General features: G+C 43.8%; 1 protein-coding gene across 5 annotated transcripts in view; it reads left to right on the top strand.

Annotated features, from left to right (window-relative positions):
• The window catches only part of CACNA2D3 (calcium voltage-gated channel auxiliary subunit alpha2delta 3), a 928,576-nt gene that overhangs the window by 688,433 nt on the left and 215,864 nt on the right, over positions 1-24,279 (top strand). For all 5 annotated transcript variants that reach the window (XR_643716.2, XR_643717.2, XM_003894282.2 and 2 more), the window contains 3 exons: positions 8,603-8,674; positions 10,015-10,095; positions 17,257-17,331. Coding sequence is in view for 3 of the 5 variants with exons in the window: in XM_003894282.2 (XP_003894331.1) it covers positions 8,603-8,674; positions 10,015-10,095; positions 17,257-17,331 (228 nt within the window). In the remaining 2 variants the exon portion in view is untranslated. The remainder of the gene's footprint in view (positions 1-8,602; positions 8,675-10,014; positions 10,096-17,256; positions 17,332-24,279) is intronic.

The raw sequence follows: 24,279 nt of genomic DNA, 5'->3' as shown, positions 1-24,279 counted from the left end.
GAGTAAAATCCACAGCCAGAGTCAGATGATGTTAACATTAGCCAAGTAGGCAGTATCAATATTGTGGTCCCTTTCCAGGCATGAGATGCAATAGGATTTCCTTGCCCCACATTTCAGTGGATTTTCGCCTGTGTTATTCCTCCAACAGGTGTCTGTATCTCTACTGGGGGTGTGTCTCCAGAGAAAACATCCTCCTGAACATGCCCAGTACAATCTTACTAGATTCTTTCCCTGACATGTCTGCCCAGTGTTGAGGATAAGAGATGTTGTGATGATGGAAAGGGGTGGGAGATTTGGGGGTGGTGGAGGTAGGTGACCATTGAAAGGTTAGGTACAGAAGACTTTTTTGGCTGGTGGAGGAGGGAAGGGTGCAGAGGTTTTGTTTGGGGAAGGTATCTAAATTGCCACATAGTCTGCTTACATTCCCTTTTCCCGATGTACGTTTCCCTGCTCTTCGCCCTGGTGCCCTCACAAACTAATCATGCGGAGAGTTGTTCTGATGGCTTTCTGTTGTCTTCCTCTCTCCTTGCCATGGAGTGTGCAAACTGCAGGACATAGGTGACATTTCTTCCCACCTTCACCCCATTAACCCTATTATGTGCTACCCAGAAAATGGCCCTTAAGAATTCCCAAGTCATTGATAAACTTAAGCTCATGGGGAGAGGCAAAGGTGCCAAGGAGTTGGTGTCCCTTTTGTTCAAGCTGCATTTGAGAAACTGGGTGTGAAAGAACCTCTCCTTTGCTGTGCTTGCCTGTCACAGTCTCAGATTCTGCATATCTTTTCTTCTTCTTCTTCTTCGTTTTTTTTTTTTGGAGACAGAGTTTCGCTCTGTCACCCAGGTTGGAGTGCAGTGGCGTGATATTGGCTCACTGCAACCTCTGCCTCCCAGGTTCAAGCAATTCCTCTGCCTCCCGGGTTCAAGCAATTCTCTGCCTCAGAATCCTGGGTAGCTGGGATTACAGGCGCCCACCACCACGCCTGTCTAATTTTTTGTATTCTTAGTAGAGACAGGGTTTCACTGTCTTGGCCAGGCTGATCTTGAACTCCTGACCTCATGATCCACCTGCCTCAGCCTCCCAAAGTGTTGGGATTACAGGCGTGAGCCACTGCGCCCGGCCCAGATTCTGGGTATCTTAAGGAATCAGTGGTTCTCTTTTCATAATGTCTCATCTGGTTTATAGATGTGCACAGCTGTGTTTTTTCACCTCTTAGAACTACTACTTTTCGGCCGGGCGCGGTGGCTCAAGCCTGTAATCCCAGCACTTTGGGAGGCCGAGATGGGCGGATCACGAGGTCAGGAGATCGAGACCATCCTGGCTAACACGGTGAAACCCCGTCTCTACTAAAAATACAAAAAACTAGCCGGGCGAGGTGGCAGGCGCCTGTAGTCCCAGCTACTCGGGAGGCTGAGGCAGGAGAATGGCGTGAACCCGGGAGGCGGAGCTTGCAGTGAGCTGAGATCCGGCCACTGTACTCCAGCCTGGGCGGCAGAGCAAGACTCCGTCTCAAAAAAAAAAAAAAAAAAAAAAAGAACTACTACTTTTCTGTCAAGGCAAATGTTATTATCAGACCTAATTATTGATAACAGCCAGCCTTTGCCTCAGTTGGGTAGGTAACTAAATGGCATCAGCTGGCATTTAAATACCTTTTTTTTAGTTTCTGAGATGGAGTCTCACTCTGTTGTCCAGGCGTTGCACAATGGCGTGATCTCGGCTTGCTGCAACGGTCACCTCCTAGGCTGAAGCAGTTCTGCCTCAGCCTCCCAGAGTAGCTGGAATTACAGGAGTGCCCCACCACCATGCCCAGCTAATTTTTGTATTTTCAGTGGAGACGGGTTTTCCCCACATTGGCCAAGTTGGTCTCAAACTGCCAGCCTCAGGTGATCCGCCCGCCTTGGCCTCCCAAAGTGCTGGGATTACAGGCGTGAGTTACCGCGCCTGGCCCCTAAGATAGGTTTTTGTTGGTAAGGTCCATACTCTGGAAACGGCTTTTTGTCGTCCAGGACCTCATGCCTGCAATTTACCCTGACGGCCACTAGATGGTAGCAGTGTCTTTTCATAGAGTGCAGGTTGAGGTTCCTCACAGGTGCTGAAAGGAAGGCGGCAGAAACACAGCTGCGTACTCACAAGTTATACACACACATAGAAAATATTTATGTATTATAGTATTATACATTTATATTATTTACTAACATAATCAATATGTTGATCAATGTTAATAAAGCAAAACACTAATGTAAGAGGAGCAAAATATAGAAGAAATATGATATTTGATGAGAGTTAGTGGATTAGCTTTTGTTCTTGACTTGGACCCAGTCCTGTATCTGAGCCGAGTTCACCATTTGTGCACAACCTTCCCTTTAAGCCCAAGCCTCCAGGGCTGAGCAGATCTGGCAGGAGGCTCCACTGAAAACCACCTGGCAGTCCTCAAATGGGCTGCCAAGAGTGCTGTCCTTGGCTTGCTCAGATGCCTTCCAGGTCCAGCTTGCCTCCTTTCTCTGCAGCTTGGCATTCACCCACAGAGGCTTCCAGCTGCAGGAGAAATAGAGGCTTCTGCAACCAGCCCTGGCAAGCTTTCTCTGAATAGAGAGATGAAGAAGGCAACCCAAACAGCTGTCCTTCAAAGGTGGAGGCTGCCCAGGCAGCAAGCACATAGCCACAACTGCTACCCACCATGGGGATCCACTGGGGAAGCAGCCAAACTTCTACTCATTGTGAAGGCTTGACATAAAATTGTAGTGACAGTAGTCTTTTGTACCATCATAAAGAGTGATCATTACCATCAGTATTCGGGTACTTTGCAGGTACTTAAATTTCTTCCCTTGTGGGAAAGACACGCAACCACCCATCCTGGGAATGTTGGTACCCTTTTCCCTTTGACCTTTTTGGCCTTAGAAATTTCTCCTTTGTGTGGATTGTACATGGCACTTGGGACCACCTCAGTGGGTGTCTAGAGCTGCCTAGGTCATTTATGGCCCAGATTGGCACTTCTAAGAGTCACAAATCCATTTCATGCTCATTGGAGCTAAAAGAAAAAACTTACTGGCTCAAGCAATGCAATAATGGAAAAGGGCATTGGTGGAATTGATCTTGGGAATGAAGGCATTCAGGGATTGGTACCCTCCCGCCCTTTCCCTCTTTTTTTTCCTCCCTCCCTCTTTCTCTCTCTTTTCTCCATCATACACAGAGCATGTGCACGCGCACGCGTGCACACACACACACACACACACATTCATCTCTCCTCCTCTCTGTGGGTTTGTTTTTTTCAGTCTCATCGCCTCTCTGTGTGGCAAGAGGACATGGCTGCCAAGCTGACGTTCTTATAGCCATTCACAAGGGAGAGTAGGGAGTCTTTCCCATTTGCTGCAGGTCGGAAAAAGAAAAAAATCTCAGGTAGCCTAGCCTGAACTGCATGCCTAATTAATAAACTTACCAGTGCAGCTCAGGCAGAGTGTGTGTGTGCACACTTGTGTGCATGAAGTGCTCTGGTTAACACAGCTTGGGTTGGCTGTCCATCCCCACACTCAGGATGGAAGAGTTTGACTGCTAAGAAACCTTGTGGTTGGAGGGGATGAAGACGACTTTCCTAAAGGAACCAGGTGACACCTACAGAAGAAGGAAAAGAAAGGTGCCAGGCAGTTTACAAGATGTCTACCCCTGCATTGTTCCATTTACCAATATCCTTAAGTATACAGCAGTGGAATGAAATCGCTCCGTGGCAGACTACTTTCTCCTGCTTTTGTTAGACTGGCTTTCAGGAAGCATTCTGCATCTGTCATATAAACCCTGACAGATATTGATAAACACCAGGCATTTTCGCTTTAGTTCATGCTAGACCTGGAAAAGAGAGCCTCTCTGCTTGCCGAATGAGAGCCAGCATGCCATCCCCAGCCAGTTCTTCCTCTGCCATGTTAGCTTTTCTTTCTCCCCTGGCGGACTCTAGGCTCCTTGGGGATAAGACTCATGCCTTATTTCTAGTTGTCTTTCCAGCACATGGCATGGAACCTGGCACACAGCTGATGCTCAAGGAGTGTTTATTAAGGAAATCAATGAGTAAGTGACTAGGCCAGCAGCAAAATGGATGGATTCACAAGTCTTGTGTTGTTATGCTCTCTGGGGTCATGTCCTAGGGCTGGCCATGTTGCCAACTGATGCCATCAGTGGGAAACTAATCAAGCATTAAGGAGTAGGCCTGGCATGACCGCGTGGACCTTGCACATGAGTTCGAATGCATATTCATATGAGCCTACATGCATGATTAACTTGGGAAGCTGACAGGAAGCAGTCAATCTGTTGAGCAAGTTTGGGTTTTATAAACCAGATGTTCAGTATTATTATTCATCATTTCCTTTGATACCCGAACGGTCCCCTTATGTAGCATGGGAAATGAAGGATATGGAATAATATACACTTATTATACAACAGAGCACCACAGCCACAGATTTCGGAGGCCTGCTCAAAGCCTGGGCAAGTGTAAGTGCACAGCAGTTCATTTTGAGATTCCCGTTTGGACTTGAGTTAATGGGATTTTGCCCAGATGGACCATGGTGACCCCCATCTCCTGCTCCTATCCCTTGGAAAATGAATGTTGACTCTACATCTGCATTTTTCTTGGAAGCCAGATGTATGAATCATAAGCAGTGCTCTTGCCTCAGTAGCAGCTACAGGTTGAGGGGCCACAGAAAAGCAGGGACCCCCTAGTGTGTTGGGAGACAGAGGGTTTCTGGCCCTGGTTGGCTGCATAACTTCTGCTTGGTGGTCTGGGAAAAAGAAAAAAACTTGCCATTGACTGCTATTTCCTATGGCAAGAGTATAGAATGCCTTTCAATCATAAAGTGCTTACAGTATAAATGAACTTGCAAATTGATGTGTTTCTCCAGGAAATGTTTAAGATTCACAGAGTCCAGACCTGTGGGGACTGGGAATGATGGAGCTGGTGGGTGCAGAAGAGAGTCTTAATTTTCTGCAAATGGTATTTCCGTGTTCCTGCCAGCCCTTGTTGCCATGATGATGAACTGGTATATATAGGAAAGCCTACGGGTGAGGGTTCTGGCCAAGCCAATTCAAATTGGGGCCAGAACTACCCCTAGGAGAGGTCCATGAGATCATTGGCCCATATGTGAACTGTTGCCAGACTGAACTCACTGCATTTCCTTTGTTTACCTGGGGCTGGTTACAAATGAATGGTTTCAGTACCAATGCAATATTATGGGTTTCTTATTTAAAGTAATGATGCAGTAATTACATTTGGAATTAGCTCCTGAGTGAAGTTGATACTATATTCTGGATTAATATTTTGAAGTTAGTTTCTCATAATCTTGTCTTTGTGCCAGGACAATTACTAGTGATTTATAACTGATTTTTACTGGTTGGAGGAAAAAGGCTTCATTTCTCATTATTGTCAATGATATGTTTTGATTTCATCCATGATACATGTTGGCACTGCTTGAAATTTGATTTGAGTTGCAAAGTGGCAGTTGTCCAGGGTTATGGATCAGCTCAAATCAGTTTTCTTTATAGCATTAACAATTAATCAAGGAGTCAGAATATGGGAAGACTTCTAATTCTAAGAGAACTATTTACCGTGGGCTGGTTCTGCCTTTGAAAATGTCCTTGCAGGTTTCCAATGGTGGCCATAGTATGCTTTGAGTATTTTAAGCAAGATGTTAGAACCATGTTCCCCAAAACTGTTATAGACTGTATATACTGGTTGACTTGGTTCATGGCAACACTAACAGTCAGCATCACCTCATAGTTAATATTTTTTGGTTGTTATATTGATGAATTAAATTTTGTTTACATATTCTTACACCCAAATTAGGATGCCCAAAATAATCACTTACATGATTAGCATGTATATTATTAGTCATGGTTCTCTAGAGATATCCTATAGAGCTAGAGATAGGCTATACAGATAAGGTGGGGAAGAATTTAGTGTAAGGAATTGGGTAACACAATTGTGGGGCTGGCAAGTCTGAAATCTGTCAGGCAGGCAGGCTGGCATGCTGGAAATTCCAACAAGAGTTTATGTTGCACTCTTGAGTTTGAAGGCAGTCTACAGGGAGAATTCCTTCTTTTGAGGGGGGCCTTGTCTTTTATTTTAAGGCCATCAATGGATTGGATGAGACCCACCCACATTATGGAGGATAATCTTCTTTACTCAAAGTCTACTGATTAAAATGTTAGTCACATCTAAAAAAACACCTTCCTAGCAACATCTAGACTGATAGTTGCTCAAACCACTGAGCACGATGGCCTTGCCAAGCTGACACATAAAATTAACCATGTCACCATGAGTTCCCAGTCCTAGATAGACCAGGAGAGTCTTGCTTCGTTTTACTTGTCATGGAGGAATATAGGCCTATCTTGATATCAATGTAAAACTAATAAAACCATGGCCCCCTCCACCCCTGTTGGGATATTTTTTCCAACACCTGCCAGCTTCTCTTAGCTGTCATGATTATTGATGGAAATGAAGTGGAAAGGATTGCCCTATACTAATGCTTCTTGCATTTTAATATACATATGAATCATTAAAATAATTATTCACATTCAGACTGTTTGGTATGGGGCCTGAGACTATTTCTAACAAGCATTTAGGTGCTACAGGTGCTGCCGTCCTGGGTACTGCATTGTAAGTAGTGACATCCCATAGCTCTAAGAATCTATTAGAAGAACAAGGCAAAAGAAAGACTAAGTTTAATGACCTTTACTCAAGTGACCAGCCAGTCAATGGGGGCTTCAGATGCTTAGATTTTAGGATCTTCTCTTTATAATGCCTCTTCCCAAGGAGATTGAGGGAGTGACACCTGATTATTCTGTGGAACTAAAGCTATGGAAGAGAAGTGTCCAAACATCAGAAAACACACTAGGTTGAAGATAGTGGATTCTGGTTCACAGATTGCTTCACTTGGGGGCTTGAACAGCCTGTGAAGCCAGAAGGACTTGCCTGGTCAATTTTGGTGCCTGTCAGCGGTGCCTCCAGCCTTAATCTCATTTTGGACTCCACTACTTACTAGCTGTGTGACCTTGAAGGCAGGGAAGAGAAGCTGGCATCCTTTGAGCACTTCCATATGCCAGGTACCATGCTGGGCAGTTTTCTATTTTGTCTTCATGGCAACAGTGCTGGGGAATAGTGGGCATTATTTCATATGAGCACGTGGAGACTTCACTAGTGCCGTTAGGAAAGATTCAGAGCTGAGATTCAGAACCAGATTTGTCTTGGGCCAAAGCCTACCATGTTCCGAGACTCTGTTTCCCTATTTGTTTGGGACAGAGTAGGGGTTCCTGCCTGTCTCCCAACACTGTGTGAAAAGCAGGTGCAATGGTGTGTCTCCATGTGTCTGTAACCCAATTCAGAGGTTTAAAGACACAGATCACATGCTGTATTTCAAGGGCCACTCTTTTTATTTGTTTATTTATTTATTTATTTATTTTTATTTATTTATTTATTTTTTTGAGATGGAGTCTTGCTCTGTTGCCCAGGCTGGAGTGCAGTGGTGCTATCTCGGCTCACCATAAGCTCCGCCTCCCAGGTTCACGCCATTCTCCTGCCTCAGCCTCCTGAGTAGCTGGGACTACAGGCGCCCGCCACCACACCTGGCTCATTTTTTGTGTTTTTAGTAGAGACGGGGTTTCACCGTGTTAGCCAGGATGGTCTCCATCTCCTGACCTTGTGATCCGCCTGCCTCGGCCTCCCAAAGTGATGGGATTACAGGCATGAGCCACCACGCCTGTCCTCAAGGGCCATTCTTATAAGAGAAATGATTATTTGCAATAAAAGACTGCCACTTTCTTATGTACTTTGGCCTCATGTTTAATTACTTACTCTCCTAAATTAAGTTACATTAAATTAAATCAAAACAGTTAGTGCCAAATTAATTTAAATTAAAACAGTTTCCCTGGCCCCCCACACCTGAGGACCAGAGAACCTCGTCCGAGAGTGTATGCATATTTGCAATAAAAGACTGCCACTTTCTTATGTAAAAAAAAAAAAGAGAAATGATGACCTTCTTCATCATGATTTTAGAAGTCAGATGATAAAGTTATTATTTAATTTTGTTTTTGTTTTATTTGTTTTCCATCTGGGACTGGCATTCAGAGACCCAGAGAGGTAAAAGGACATTGACTGGCTGCCTTGGGGGAAATAAATGCTTCCAGATTCTGTCGTTTTTAGCAGGGGCAACTCACCAGACCTTTTATGCACATGCTTTCTGATCCTCAATATTTAGATTAAGGAGAAGCACTCTTATGAAACGTAAATGTCTGGGAGGTAAAATAGTAAAATAAACCTGTGCCAATAAAATAAAAAGAACCAGGAAGATCCAAGCAAGGCTCTGTTTGAACCAAAGTGGCTGAAAGCAGAGAACAGATCTGCTGGAGTGACTAACGACAGCTGATTTGTTTCCCCAGCAGGGGGCTGGGACTGTCCTCTGCAAATCCAGGAGATATGTTGTGCTCACTGCTCCACTGAAGGCTTGGGTAGGCACTGGTCCATCTCAGCAGCCCCTGGTCTGGAAAGGACATGATTGTCAAGGGGGCGGCCTCCAGAACTGTGGTTTCCAGACCATTCCCTGGTAACTGGCTTTTCTCTTCCATCCAGCTGACTGATGATCAGGGCCCCGTCCTGATGACCACTGTAGCCATGCCTGTGTTTAGTAAGCAGAACGAAACCGTGAGTACAGTGGCTGAGCTTCCTGCTTGATGCTAGGAGGGTGGTTTTCTCAGACCCCCTCTGACTCCAGCTCTGGTGACTTTTGATTTTTAAGCATAGGATGTATGTAATTTTTCCTTATTGTTTGATCTTGCTGTTAGAATCACCAAATCAAAAACAGATGAGAGGAACCCAGGTTGGCGTCATTTTGGAGTTCGCAGCACCTTTCCAAAGTTTAAGTGTTAGAGGACCAGAGGAGAAAAAGCCCCAGAGACCATCCTTGATTGTGGTGCACTGACCACTCTCATTTATAGTTACCAGCCTTTTATTAGTTTCCTAGGGCTGTTGGGAACGAAGTGCCACAAACTGGGTGGCTTAAAAAATAGAAATTTCTCCTCTCACAATTCTAGAAGCTGGAAATCTGAAATCAAGATATCGGCAGGGCCATGCTCCCTCCGAAGGTTCTAGGGGAGAATTTCTCCTTGCCTCTTTCAGCTTCTCCGGGCCCCAGGCATTCCTTGGCTTGTGGCAGTGTCACTCCAATCTCTGCCTCTGTTTTCATGTGGCCTGTTCCTCTTATGTGTTTCTCTGTGTCCTTCCCTCTTGGAAGGAAATCCGTCATGGGATTTAGGGTCCACCCTAAATCCAGGATGATTTCATCTCAAGATCCTTAATGATTACATATGCAAAGATGCTATTTCCAAATAGCATTATATTCTCAGGTTCTGGGTGGACATGAATTTGGGGGGACACTGTTCAACCCACCACAAAACCTTAAAAAAGACAATGGCCTTTCTGACATTGGAAGGTTTTAGCAAATCACAATGGTTACATGCCTTGGAAAATGGGGCTCTGGAGGCCTATTCCTTCACCCTGGTCCTCAGTTGGTAAAAGTGCTAGGGTTATTATATATTTCTCTGGCTATTTAGTCTCTCTCTCCTGGGCACCAGATGGCAGTGTAAATGGAGAAAGCAGTTAACATACTGTCTTTCCTGTAAAAAGCTTTCATAAGAGAAACTGATGAATGTTTAGAGCCCTTAGCTGCTGAAACTCTTGTGTTTCTTCAAATCAGTGTTTAATTTTCAAGACAGGAGAGGGAAGCTATTATAGTGTCTTGGTAGGAGTATGCATTGGGGACTGTGGTAGTTAACGGTTGGCCTGAGAAGCTCTCATTTTACCCAGTAACATTTTAGGTAGAGGGTGGGGGATAGAAGAGACCATTCTTGGAGATGTGGGTTAATCCTCGGTCTCTATCAGTTTGGGGAAGGCACCAGGCAGACGGTATGTGACTTCTCATGAGATTCTGTTTCTTTTGCCAAGTTAACTTACTGTTATTATAATTCAATGTTTATTTTCGACAGAGATCGAAGGGCATTCTCCTGGGAGTGGTTGGCACAGATGTCCCAGTGAAAGAACTTCTGAAGACCATCCCCAAATACAAGGTAATGAATGACCTAGTCACTCACTGAAATCAAAGCAACAGAGACACCCAGAGCCTTGTTTTCACAAAATTTAGGTTTCAAACTCTACTTTGGAGCGATGTTTTTGCTCACCACTATTACAACCTGTTAGCTTGTCTTTGTACCATCTGCATGGTTATTTAAAAGGTTTTTTTTTTTTAAATTTACAATGACTTGCTGTTTTTCTTATTTATCTCCTCTAACCTCAGTTTAAAGAATCAATGTTATATCGTAAGTTTTGACGTGATCATTGAATTTTTCTGATACACACACGATACTGACATGACTGGTTTGCCTTTTAAAAAGATAGTCCAGAGAGTTCTTAGACCCCGTCCAGAAAACTCTCCTATTTCCTGGTGGGCACTCTTTGGAAAAACAAATCAAAAAGTGGGAGGGGGATGCCCTTGAGGCACAACCCAGGCACACAGCACTGCCCAAGAGTGCTCTGAATGTAGGCGTGAGCATGTGCATGCCAGAGGCATCAGAGAGCAGCCTCCACCAGATCTGGTTGATTCCTGCACAGGGGCAAACACCACATTCACCCTCTCATCCCCCAGCACCAAGCAGACTGGCTAGCTGGTCTCCATTTCTGGCCCACTCAGATTAACGAGGGTTCTCTTTGTCTCCATCTAAAGGGAGCCCAGGAATCAGGAATTATTGGCTGCCAAGGGCTTCTTTCTTAGCACCACCCTCCCTGATATACTGGGGCCTGATTCACCACAGCTGTCTAGGGGGACCTAGGCTTTCCTGGGCCTCGGGTGGAGGCAGGCAGTGGTTAGAGCTTGACTCTGCAAGTGTCTGGCTCCATCATTGATGAGTTGGGTATGGACAAGTCCCTCCTATCCCTCGTTCCCCATCTGTCGATGGTGACCACCAGCTTCATCCACCAGGGCTTTTGTAATTGGAGTTAAGTTCCCAGAGGCATGAAAGGACATTTCATTGATCCAAACCCATAATAAATGTTGGAAACTGTAGTTCCTGAGAAATTGAAAGTCAAGGATGGAGATAAGGGCAGACTTTGAGGCCCCTAAAGATAGTGGACTTTACTTTTGATGAAATCGCGAGACCTAGGTGTCCAGAACTGCTGGCTCAGTTTCAGAAAAGGCATCCCACCTGTAGAGAACATTTCCAAACAATTCTTGAGCCTCTTATTTCACATGAGGAGATTTAGAAACCTAAGCACTGGGCCACTACTTGATACGTGTCCAATAAATCAAGAAAGAAGGAACATAACAAGGAACCAGTAACAATTATCCTTTGTGTCAGTTTCTCCAGGCTTCCTCTAGCAGGCAATGTGCAGAGCTCTTTATGGCATTATCTCGCTTACTAATTAGACATTACAGTCACCCCCATTTTATAGTTAAAGAAACTGAGGCACGGAAAACTTAAATATCTTGCCAAATCTCACATCTTGCAAGCAGGAGAACCATGACTTCCCCCCCCCCCCTTTTTTTTTTTTTTTTTTTTGAGACGGAGTCTTGCTCTGTGGCCCAGGCTGGAGTGCAGTGGCACCATCTCAGCTCACTGCAACCTCCGCCTCCTGGGTTCAAGCGATTCTTCTGCCTCAGTTTCCTGAGTAGCTGGGATTACAGGTGCACACCACCATGCCTGGCTAATTTTTGTCCCTTTAGTAGAGATGGGGTTTCACCATGTTGGTCAGGCTGGTCTTGAACTCCTGACTTTGTGATCCACCCGCCTCAGCCTCCCAAAGTGCTGGGATTACAGGCGTGAGCCACCGCGCCTGGCCAAGAACTATGATTTTAACCTCTGTAACCATAGCGCTACCAAGAACAATAAGAGCAATGACAATTGTAATAATAATAATTAAAATAAAATAATAATAATAACTAAAATACACTGAAACATTTATTAAACTTCTTACTATGTGGTTGGTGTCATCCAAAGTGCCTTATATGCATTATTCCTATTGAATTCTTACTACATTCCCATGAAGTGGGGACCCTTTGACCTCATTTTTACTTAAGGTTGCTTGAAATAACTTTCTCAACATCATTCTGCTAGTAACAGATGAAGGAAACAAAGCATGGGAATAGAGGAAGAAGATCAGCTATGGAAAATTAACCAGCAGTGCTTGAAATGCAGGCATGTGTGTTTTGTGCTTTTCCAAGGGTCAAGCTGGGAACCAGAGATGTAGATGTGGCGTAAGTTAACCTAGGGCACCCTTCCCTCTGGTTCCCATACAGAGCCTTGTGAAAGGGGTGTGTGTCAGCCAGGGACAGCCATGGCCAAATGGGCCTCTCTCATCCAGGAGAGGAGAGCTCCAGGGAGCAGAGTTCAGGTCGCACCTTGCCCTCCTGATTAACACCTTGTAAAGATGAGTCAGCTCTTGGCTCTTGGGGTTTTCCCAGAAGATAGAATTCTTTCTTTCTCCCTTAGCTTCATAGATTTTCCCACAAGCAATCAGACTTCCTGTAATTTTTATTAAGAATTCCAGACACCCCAGCAATAATTTCCAGACACCACGACCTCTGTTAACATAACGAGCCATTTTATAATTGGGTTCACTTCATTAGCCCAGTCTCTCCAGTTGGAAGGGAAGTGCCTCCTTTCCCCAGGCTGTTGGACCATGCGGCTCCTGGCCTCCAGGAGAACATGCCTCTGGTCCAGGGCCCCTTTGGCAAGCCCAAGTACTGGAAGACCTTGTGTCCGATCTGTTCTCCATTACTCCATGGGGCTGTACATTAGAATGGATGGGAAGACTGGTTCTATTTTCGATGAAACCAAAGTTAGCGATTTCATCAGTGTATTGATTTGTGGCCAAAAACTAATGCTGGATGTTGTCATATAAGCTTTTAATTATTTGAGAGACTCATCCACAGAATGTGTTGTATTCTGAGATGTGGTCAGAGCTGCCCTTCCTACGTCTGTTAGGATATAGCTATATGCCATCAACCAACACACAAAACATTCCGATGTTGTTTTCTCAGAATGCTTACCTGGGGAGGATTTTAACCAGTTTCTGAATATCAGGAAGACTTTCTCAGGCACAGGCTTAAGAAGAACTGGCTGTGCATCTGCTGGAGCAAATCAGCTTCTCCTTTCCAGCTCATTTTTAATATTTAGTTGGAATTTTCAAGATGAGCTTGGTAATATTTGAGTAAAACGGTAAATGTCTTAAAGACACAAACTAACTGAATGCCTCCCGTGTGCCTGACTTTGTGCTAGGGACTGTAGAAGTCAAAGGTAAGTGAGGTGGCCCCTTTCCCACAAAGAGCTCATTCTGTTGGAGGAAGTACTACCTCCAGTTATTTCTCTTTTCTTTTCTTTTCTTTCTTTCTTTTCTTTTCTTTTCTTTTCTTTTCTTTTTTTTTTTTTTTTTTTTTTACAGGGCCTGGCTCTATTACCCAGGCTGGAGTACCTGTGGCGCGATCTGGGCTCACTGCAACCTCTGCCTTCCAGGTTCAAGCGATTCTCCTGCCTCAGCCTCCAGAGTATCTGGGATTACAGGCACCCACCATCATGCCTGGCTAATTTTTATATTTTGTATTTTTAGTAGAGACGGGGTTTCACCATGTTGGCCAGGCTGTTCTCGAACCCCTAACCTCGAGTGATCCACCCGCCTCAGCCTCCCAAAGTGCTGAGATTACAGGCGTGAGCCACCACGCCTGACCACCTCCAGTTCTTTCTAGAACAAATCAGAGTACGGAAAGAACTATGTAGGGTTGAGAGGCAGAAAAGTGAGGGTACCTTTTTTTTTTCTTTGAGCCTCATTCTGTTCCCCAGGCTGGAGTTCAATGGTGCAATCTCAGCTCACTGCAACCTCCGCCTCCTGGGTTCAAGCAATTCTCCTACCTCAGCCTCCCAAGTAGCTGGGATTACAGGTGCCCACCACCATGCCTGGCTAATTTTTCTATTTTTAGTAGAGACGAAGTTTCACCATGTTGGTCAGGGTGGTCTCGAACTCCTGACCTCAGGTGATCCACCTGCCTTGCCCTCTCAAACTGCTGGGATTACAGGCATGAGCCACTGTGCTTGGCCAAGTATAGCATTTTTAGGTGCTAGGGTAAATATAGTGATGATGGTATGGAAAGGACAAAGCAAAGTGCAGGTCAGGAGAGCCTTTTTACAAGAGATGAGCTGAGGATGAGCTTATAGCATGGGTGAGGATTAGCCACAGGGAGAGAGAAGGAAGGGTTCCTTGGGTAGCTGACCCTGTGCGAGTAAAGGTCTGGCTAGGAGAGAAAATTGCAGGGGGATTGTTGTTGCCGTATGCTTTGAGTGACAGTGAGTGAAGGGAGGCAGGGTTGGGTACTCAGGCAAGGGCCAGATCCCAGGGAGACCTGATGGACAAGCCTGTGGATCTGTCTTACACATGGAAGAGGTTGTTAGTGGCTGTTACAAAGGAAAGCAACATGGTCAGAGTTACCTTTGACTTGGATCAACCTGGAGGATGGTTTTGTTGGGGTCAAACTCTGAGGCAGGAAGAGCAGTGAGGACCATTGTGGAAATTTATTGAATTAATATAATAGTGGGACAGTTGGGTAGCAGGATGGAATTGGAGCAAACCTGGAGAAAACCATTAGTAGGATTTCATACTACTGATGCTGTAGTTTCTAACTGGGGAGTCTGTGTGGATGGTGGTGCCGCCTACTGAGAGAGAGAGGAGGAAGAGCAGCTTTACAGAACTCCGCTGTGACTGGATGAGTCTGAGGTGTCAGAGGGATGGCCAAAAAGAGATGACCACTACTCTGTTGGATACTTGGTTTGCCACTGAAGGGAGAGACCGAGGCCAGAGCGTGGATCTGGGGAACAACAGTACAGATGTGGTCACTGCAGCTTATTGAGAGAGAGAAGAGCTAAGGCAGACAGTGGGTCCTGGGGACAGAATCTTAGGGAAAATGAGTACTTGAGGAATGGGTGAAGGACAAAGATCCGGTGAAGAGGAGGAGGCCCAGGAGTGTGGGACCTGGAAACTGAGGGAATAGTGTCGAGGAAGAGGAAGCAATGGGCTAAGAAAAGTAGGAAGATTTGAGGGAGAAAATCCTGTAGGGTTTGGCAATGAAGAGGCCCCTGGCAATCATAGAGAAAGGGATATCCATGGCATATTTGGTGGTGGAGGGAGGGAAAAAGCAGAGTGCAGTGGGTTGAGGCATGAAGGGGCAATGAGGAAACAGAGATGGCAGTTGGTTAATGAATGCAGGACATTGGCATGGGAAGATGAGCTCAGCTTCTGCATTCTGGGGAAGGAAGCACAGAATTTAGCTAAGCTATGTAGAATCTGCACTAAATGCACTTTCTTTTATTGTTTCCCTACTTCCACCTTTTTCTCTTTCTTCTTTCCCTACTCATCTTCTCTCCGTCCCAACCACCCCGCCATATATTTTTAACCACATGATAGGACCTTTGCCCTCATGGAACTTACATTCTGGTAGGGGAGGCAGGCATGAAATAATCAAGTCTTGATTACTTATACTCAACCCCACAAATAATAGATTATTATAATTTTGATGAGTACTATAAAAGAAGAGTACAGGCATTAAGAAGAATCCTGACTTCTTTTGAGTATTGCTTCTCACAAGCAAAACAAGAATCAAAGTAATGTATATTAGAAGGTGCTGAATACATGAGCTGACTATAAAATATTATTTGTTTTGTTTGAGTTTGAATTCCCAATCAAATACCATTTTTGTCTTGAATGGAAAAAGCCAAACTCTCAGAGGTTTTTTTTTTTTTTTTTTGACCCCTCCAGTCCATCTTAAACTGAAACATAATAATGGTAATTAATGCAGTGTTGACTGTCTGACATTTTTCCAAGAGACAAGATGAAAGAGATGATATACATCTCAAAGGATAGGAAATCTCTGGTTTATCTTTCACAGCATAATGAAATATACTTTTATCATTAGAGTCAAGTAGAATCTTATTAAGACTTGCTGTGCAAGGTAACTCCAGGAGAAGATGTCTGTTGCCCTTGACTACCACGTGCATATTTGCTTTATGTAATGCAACGGAAACTTTTAATTGCCAGTGTTAAATTCTCTGAAGTTAATTTCACATCACCTTGACGTTAAGCTAACAAGCAGACAGGGTCATTCCTGGTTTGTAAACTCTGTTGTCTGGATCATTTAATAGTATCATATTCAAGAATGTGAGTGGCAGAGAATTTAAAGAAAATTAACAGTGGGGCTCAGAACTGTGAAATAACTCCTCAGAAAAAAAAATAGAGAATTTCTTTTTTCTTCTCCCCTTTCACTGCTCTGGCAAAACTGGGTTACATTTTCTTTCTTCAGAGAGACAGATCAGTATGGGTTTTATGCCAGAGGCCGTTTTAATACATGAATGATTTGTAGGTAAATTTATTGTAGCCAATGGGTGCAGTCAACTGTGTAATAGAAATATTGTCAAAAAGCCGGGATTATTATTTAAATAAGTGCAGTGTTAAATTTGATTACATACTTTTTAAAGCTAATAAAACATTTCATTGCTCACAAACTATTTCCCATAGTCCCATTTAGTCAGAAAACATAAATTAAGTGAGGCTCTGCATAGAAAATTACCCAGGCTTTGTGTTGATGGAAGCATGCATGGAAAAGCTAGGCAACCACACAATTTGAAGACGAAAGGGTATGAAAAGGGTTGCCAGGCTCCTGTGTAGGCTGGGGCATGGGGACACTTTGTATTTGAATCATGATGGAAAATGACAGCCTAGGGGAGCACCAATTTGAGATGGCCCCTGTGGGCATGGAATTATAGAAAGTCTAGAAGTGAGGCAGCGTGGGGACCCCGCTTTCTTTATTACAGGCAGAGAGAAGACACCTCCATTGATAAGGTTCTGTGCACTTGGACATAGGGTCTTTCCAGAAACATTAGCCACTTTCTTGTTAAAAAAAAAAAAAGTAATTGTTTTTGTTTTAAATAAATCAAAATAAAGCCCTTGGATGCCAATGTGGGGATGTGACATTTTAAATTGTGCTATTTGTTGAGCTTATCCTGTGACAGGTCTTCATTTCCACCAAATGTCAAGGATCAGTGCCTTGCATTCATTTTAATGAAATATTGTGCTGATAAGGGTTATGAATGCCAAGTTTAAGCTGTAAATTACTAAATGCCGGGCTGCTTTATGCTTTGTGAATTCACCAGGGAGCAAGCTAATGAAGGTTTCTTTCTTGCTTCCTCTTACAGTTAGGGATTCACGGTTATGCCTTTGCAATCACAAATAATGGATATATCCTGACGCATCCAGAACTCAGGCTGCTGGTAAGAGAAATTATGTACTTCTGCATTTCTGCTTTTATGATTTTGAAAGATTTCCTTCAATTCAACGAGGATGACACTTTGCTGCAGTTTTCACTTTTCAAAAACTGTTCAATTCATAGCATTGTAAAGATCGTTATAGAGTTTATAAACTGGTATTTTGACACATAATATATAAATAACATTGGATAAATATATTTACCATGATGCTTTTGTATATAAAGCCATATATGTCTATATGCATTTATTTATTTAGCTATCTCACATCTGCCAACATATGGAAAAAATGTTTAACTCTAGACAGCATGAAACCTATCATAATGAGTCCCTTTATGTAATAAATGGACACTCATACTCCAGCTCTAGACCCACTTACTGCAAGTCTAATTTGACACAATAAATTAGACCCAAGATCCCTGGAAATTTATTACGATGGGATTTGCCCCCAAATTACATTGCTTAAGCCCAGTGCTTCGTGGATAGAAGCTATTCAACAGCTTTTTTGTTAAATCAAAGCAGCTGAGATGTTTCTCTATTTCCTGCCTATGTCATATCCAGTAGCATTGCTTGGTAAACTGATGTGTAAACCACTTTCTTTCTCTCAGTATCATTTGTACTGTCTCTGAAGTGAGTAGGGTTAGGCCAAATCCAAAACAGCCCATGGTAGCATCAACCCACATCCCTGGGCAAGGCTGCCCTTGGAGCATTGGCCATGAGTGTGCCACATGTTTGCCACCCCTGAACTAATTGCAGTGTGTTGAAAAAAGGACATTCCTTTGGGTTTGTGTGTGCTTATCAAATTTTTTAAAAAGATACAGAATTATAAAGACTAATGCAGTGAACACTGTTTTTTAAAGTTAAGAAAGTGTAGATCGTTTTCTTTAGCAATCAGCAAACACACACGCACCTGTATGCACACACACAAATGCATACATACCCATCCACCCCACCTGTCTTTTCCCATTCATCAGAATGAGAAAGTAGCGGCATTGCCTGCTATGCAAATGTTTGTTGGCAAAGCATTGTGGGGACGAGTTCACTTCTCACTTGCATCATTGTTTAGAAACAGTTCATGTGAGAGCTCCATCATCATCCAACTTTACTGTAATCGCCCTGGTATTAATGGAGTCATGACCACATCATGTGGATGCCATATGCATGCTTTAAGATGGGCCTTATGGTAATATTCAATTTCAACAATCTTTTTATCCAAAGAGGACTGAATTAACTAGTTGGCTAATTCCAAATGTAACTCAGAATTATCGAAAAGTCTGATTGAAAAAGTGGCTGTCTTTTTAAAGACATTTAAGTCCAAAGACATATTGAAGTTTAAAACTCTGCACATTACCCATCTCCAGGTTGCCCAGTTGGCATCATTTGTTGGGAGTAGGAAAAGTTACAAGTTTGTGTGACTGAGTTTGGGCTCCTAATGTGTATTTATTCCAAACTGGAAAGGAACAGAATCAATGAAACAATCAAACGCAAATCTTCTACCAGTAAATGGATTAATTTCCTGTTTATCATTTCCTATCATTTAAAGGAAAAATGAAATGGAATCAGATGTCAGAAGTCACCAAGGTAGCATCCTTCTCTCTGTGGCAATGGACATGATTAGCTGCCCGCCACACAGTCAACTCACAGTGTGAACTGGTCCCCACAGTGCTTTGCCAACAAACATTTGCCTAGCAGTCTTTTATATCTCCTGGCCCTGCAGCAAATGGTGTGTTTGTAAATAGTCCATCTGATGCACTCTCCAGAGCTGTGGCCACTGAAAGGGCAGCTGAAAGGCTCTTGGAAAAGCAGACCAACCCCGTCAATGCTGTTCACTTCCTAAGAGTATAGATACTTGTAAACACATGCCATTGCTGTTCTTCTGTTGACACATCAAAAGTGGTAGTGGTTGCTAGGGTGAAAAGTGGTGGTGGTTGCTAGGATTTCGGCCACGCCATACATGGGGTGGCCCAAACAAATGCCCCATATTCTATTTATGAGAACCCAAACTATATGAACCACGTTGCAGTTGATCTGTGACAAAAACATAAGGAATGATCAGACCAGTTGGTCATCTGTCCCATTCATCTGTCTCTCACCCTGAGGCTATCAGATACTTAGAAGAAGTTTAGGGTGATACCAGCCATTAAGCATTACATGAATTAACCCATCTGAATGTGGTCAATAAGTGTATGTTGACTCTGACTTGAGTTCTGCATTTTCCTTCTGAGCAGAAGACGCAGCAAAGTGGGAGGGACTCAATTCCGGCATCACACTGTGAAACTCAACTCCTAGTCCCGCTACATCCACACTATGTGACTTCGGGCAAGTCACACAGGCTCTCTGAGCTGCACTTTTCTTTTGTAATCATGCCATAACCATAGTGCATAGATCATAGCTTGTTGTCAGAGTAAATGAGATAATGCAAGCAAAGGACCTGGTGCAGAAAAGCAGGCCCCAGGATATCTCAGAGGCAGTAGTGGTTATTTGGACATCTTGTTTGTGTTTATTTTCTATTGTTCTGTCGTCAGCTTCTGTAAAGGTTGGAAGAACATGGTGGTAATGGATGCTTAAAGAGGTAACCTAAAGAATACTTTTTGATTATTCAGGTTATTCAGGTTTTTGTGATAGACATTGGGAAGGGATCATGTACATACACTCTCAGTTTTCTTTTTGGTTCTATGGCAAGCTTGGCCAACTGTGGTCTAGAAGACAAGCAGACAACTTGTACTAGAGGTTCTATGTGAGTTCTACCGTGTGAAGAAAACAAGGTTGTTTGTTTATTTTAAAGGTAACAATAAGAATAATACTAGCAGCCACAGTAGCTAAAGAATGATAGCTAAGAGTCAGCCGGCATGAATATCTGTGGCTCTGGCGTGCACAAGTTCTTCGTTCATCTCTGTTTTGTTCACTTATCCCTGCTTTCCCCCTTCTCTTTCCTTAACCACCAGCCCCCTCGAGTAGGGACTCAATAGATGAATAAGTGAAGGGATCCTCTAAAACCAGTTTCATTTTTACTTACTTTAGGTTCTTCTGGAGGGTGTAAATGACTTGTGAACTTACCCTGGAAATCCAGTGTCTTCATGGGGCGTAAATCCACCCTGGCCAGAGCTCTCAGGCATGGCTAGGAACAGCCAGCTGCTAGCAGCCTCTCTAACTAGCTCAGGCAGGGAACCTGCATTCAAACTCCATTTGTCTCCTCCCAAGCCCAGCCATCTAATCGAATCCTTATTACAAATGGACGATCCCCTTAGTTCTGGCCAAGGCCACCAGATTAGCACGGTGGGTGTGAGTGTGGGGTTGTAGCCAGCATGGGAAGGACACAACGAGCTGACTTAAAATAACTCCTATTCCCTCTCCATCTGCCATGGAGTTTGTTTCGGGCCCTCCAGCCAGAGGAAAGAGGTGGGTTTCTCTGAAGCACGATACCAATATTTTTCTAATTTGTCCTATAAAATCTTTCCCCTGAATTTAATGTTTGGCTTGATTTTATCCAGTATTTTCTTTAATCTTGTGTGATTTGGGTGTGAATCATGAAGTGTCTCCAAGAACAGCTCAGACATAGGGGCCTTACTCAGCAGACTCACTTTGGTTTAACTGGCAAAGCTGCTGAAGCAATGCTTCTCTGCAGTCTCTGGGCTGTCCTTAGTCCTCCTCCAAGGGTTTCTCAGCCTCTCTGTCCTCGCCACCAGTTTGTGAATTCCTGATAGATTAACTGATGTTGGTTCAGCAAGCGTTGCCCTTGTGCCTGGTGTGGCTCAGTCCTGTGTTAGACTGAAGACTGATAAAGTAACCTTCAAAGGGTCCAGGGGGCTGCAGCATGAATGGGGACAGACACCTGTTCTCAAGGTGGGGAATGGAACAACAGCGCAGCAAGAGTGATTAAATGCTTTTGATCCTGAGAAATGCTTTTTGAGTTGTGATGACGCCCCTGGAATGTTTGTTTGTTTGATCGTTACCACTCGTTAAACATTCAGGTATGGTTAAGACTAGATTTTGTTTTCTTGCTTTTTATAATTCCTTTGTATTTGAGAGCTTTATGAGTTTTTCTTAGAATGTGGAGCCCTGAATAGATCTCCTTTTCTTTTGCCCAACGGCAGATTGGGTTGAGATTTTGGTCATCCATCTGTCCCTACCTTTTAGAATAAAGGGACAACTAAATTGATTTCCTTCCCCCAGGGAGGAGGTCTGGAATGTGGACCTGATCAGACCGACAGGAGAACACAAAGGAGGTTCCCTTTCAGCAGCCGCAGCAATGGCAGGGTTCCACCGAGGAGCCTCGGGCAGGCAGGATTTAGGACTCATTTCCATGAAGCCTGCATTGAAATTGGCCAAAAGCTGTTTGTTCTGTGTCTGCAAACCCAGGAGATGGGGAAGGATGCTGTAGAGTTTTCATTCTGGAAGAAAATCTGTCAGTCACATGGGTCACATATGTGGGAGTGGATGAGATGGAAGTAAAAATGATGGAGAGAAATTCACGTTCATTCCTTCAGAATATACTGGATGTTCACTATGTTGTAGACTTGAGCAAGCTGCTCAGAGAGGTCACAGTGTGCCCTGCCTCAAATAACTCAAATAGGATGGATAAGATATGTGTATCAGTAACTGTGGACAGTAGAGAAGATGCGCTTTTGATTTGTTTGTTGTTGGTGGTATTAGTATATTTTTCTAACATTCACTGATTCCTTTTTATAGGACAGGAACAATTCTAAGTGTTTCACATGTGTTAATGCTTTTGATCATTGACTAATTGAATAGCAAGTCTAGGATACTATGTGCCTTGGAAAGGCCTAGAGGCTTAAGGGAAGGATGAAGGGAGGGGACGTCCAGGTGGGAGATCCATCTAGCAGAAGCCTGGAGTTGAAGTGAGGACAACTGTGAGTACTGGGCTGAGCAGCTGGGCTTCTCTAAGACAAAGGTAGATATCCCTGTGTTACAGACGGGAAGCTGAGACACTGAGTCATAAGGTGACGTCTCCCAAATCACACAGCTAGAAAGTACCAGAACCCGGACCCTTAACCCCAGTCAGTTTAGATGTACTAAGTTCACTCTGCTGTGTGGGTTCTTCAGGAAATGGGAGGCAGAGTGGTTGGAGGGTGGGAATGACTGGGATGCCTGGTCTCTGCAGCCATATGGACCAATACCAAGATAATCATGGGGCGATGACTGTCAGAATCTGTCTAGACTTAACACTGTCCAGTAGGAATATAATGTGAGCCACAGACAGGAGCTGCCTATATAATTTCAAATTTTCTAGGTGCCACATCTAAAAGAATACAAAAGAAACAAGTGAAATTAAATTTAAGAATATATTTTATTTATCCTAGCATATCTACAATTTCAATGTTTCAATATATAATCAATATAGACATTATTAATGTGATATTTTACATTCTTTTCATGCTAATCTTTGACATCTGATGTGTATCCTACATGGCACATCTCAATTCAGACAAATCACATTGCAGATCCTCAAGACCCACCTGTGGCTGTGGACCCCATAAGGGACAGCACAGGTCTACAGTGTGACCAGACATTTTGGACCCTTCTAGATAAAATGGATTATAGGACCTCCTCTTTCCTTAAAGTGGGTTAGAGCAGGCTCTATTGCCACCACCAGCCTTCACTGTGCCATCCTGGAAGTCTGGGCCAACTTCCAGAGTCAGTGGCCAGTTAGCCTCCTCTGCTGTGGCCACCACCCCTCCCTCCCAGGCTGTGGCCTCTCCAGCATCCAGGAGTGGCAATGGGAAGTTGCCCAGAATTCAAGGGGCCTTGACTTGATTGCCAGGGCAGATGAGCTCCATAGTTTGGCCTGGAAACTCTGGCTATTCTGGCCGTGTAGGTTCACCCCTAAGCCATCTAGACTTCCGCAGACAAACTGTCATGGAAGCCAGTGGGTGGAAAGCAGTAGCCACACTGGGTGAACCTGAGCACTTAGGTCATCTAAATCAGAATGTGTTGACGCGAAAGCCATTTCTGTTATTCTGGAAAACTCAGATGAACTCTTGAACAAGTTTAAATTTTACAGATAACTGTGTCATCTTCCTAACCCAAGAGTCCTCGCACCCCCTCTGGAATTTGATATTGCTGTTTCCACCACCAGCTCTCCACAGCCTGGGTTCCAGCATGGCAGTAGCTTTTCCCTGTGTCACTCTGGACTGTCCTTGCCCCATTCCAAACATGGATTCTGCTTCTTTGTTCTTGTGGATGCCTGGGCAGTTCACATTTGCTAATGCGCATTGGTTATAGATGGGCCGTCATGGAAGGTTATTAAATCCATGGATTGATACATGGACATGCTAATCAGTGTAAATGTTCTCACACTTTAGTCCTCTTGTATGGAACTAACTGGACATCCCCCATGGACACATGTGAATATGTGTTAAATGCTAACTAGACAGTGCATATCAAGTATCAGTTTAAATAAGAGTTTAAAAAGGTAGGAGCACTTCTAGAATCCTTATCTGAGTCCAACTGACTTAGTTCAAGCAGTGGGCCATGGGAAGAGATTCTGTATAATTCCAAAGAATTTAGATGTGAAATTCAAATGGAATTTTTCTTAACTATGCAATTCTACAACTGAGGAAATAGCGGGTCCTTTCGTCCATTCCTCAGAAACCCCAAGCTAGCTCCTTCCTGCTCCAAATTCTTGTGCCCAGCTCTTCTTTACCTGAAATCTTGTTCCAGGTACACCTGTTACTGGCATTTTCTCATTGTCTGCTTCTTAGCTCGATGTCACCTCAGAGAACCATCCCTACACCCACCCAGAGGAGCCATGCTCCTCCTCCATCACTCTCCATCACGTCCTCTACCTTAGTTTTCTTGAATCACTTACCACTCTTCGAAAACGTCTATTGTTTAACTTCTCCCCTGTGGTCCTTTGTGAATAGCTGGGACTTTGCTACTACACAAAGGGGGTAGTCAGTAAATATTTGGTGAATGATCTGCAGGATGTTTGAC

The sequence above is a fragment of the Papio anubis genome, chromosome 2, assembly GCF_008728515.1.
Source record: "Papio anubis isolate 15944 chromosome 2, Panubis1.0, whole genome shotgun sequence".
Taxonomy (NCBI): Eukaryota; Metazoa; Chordata; class Mammalia; order Primates; family Cercopithecidae; genus Papio; species Papio anubis.
The sequence above is the reverse complement of the archived record's forward strand: the minus strand, read 5'-3'. Positions and strand labels throughout refer to the sequence as shown.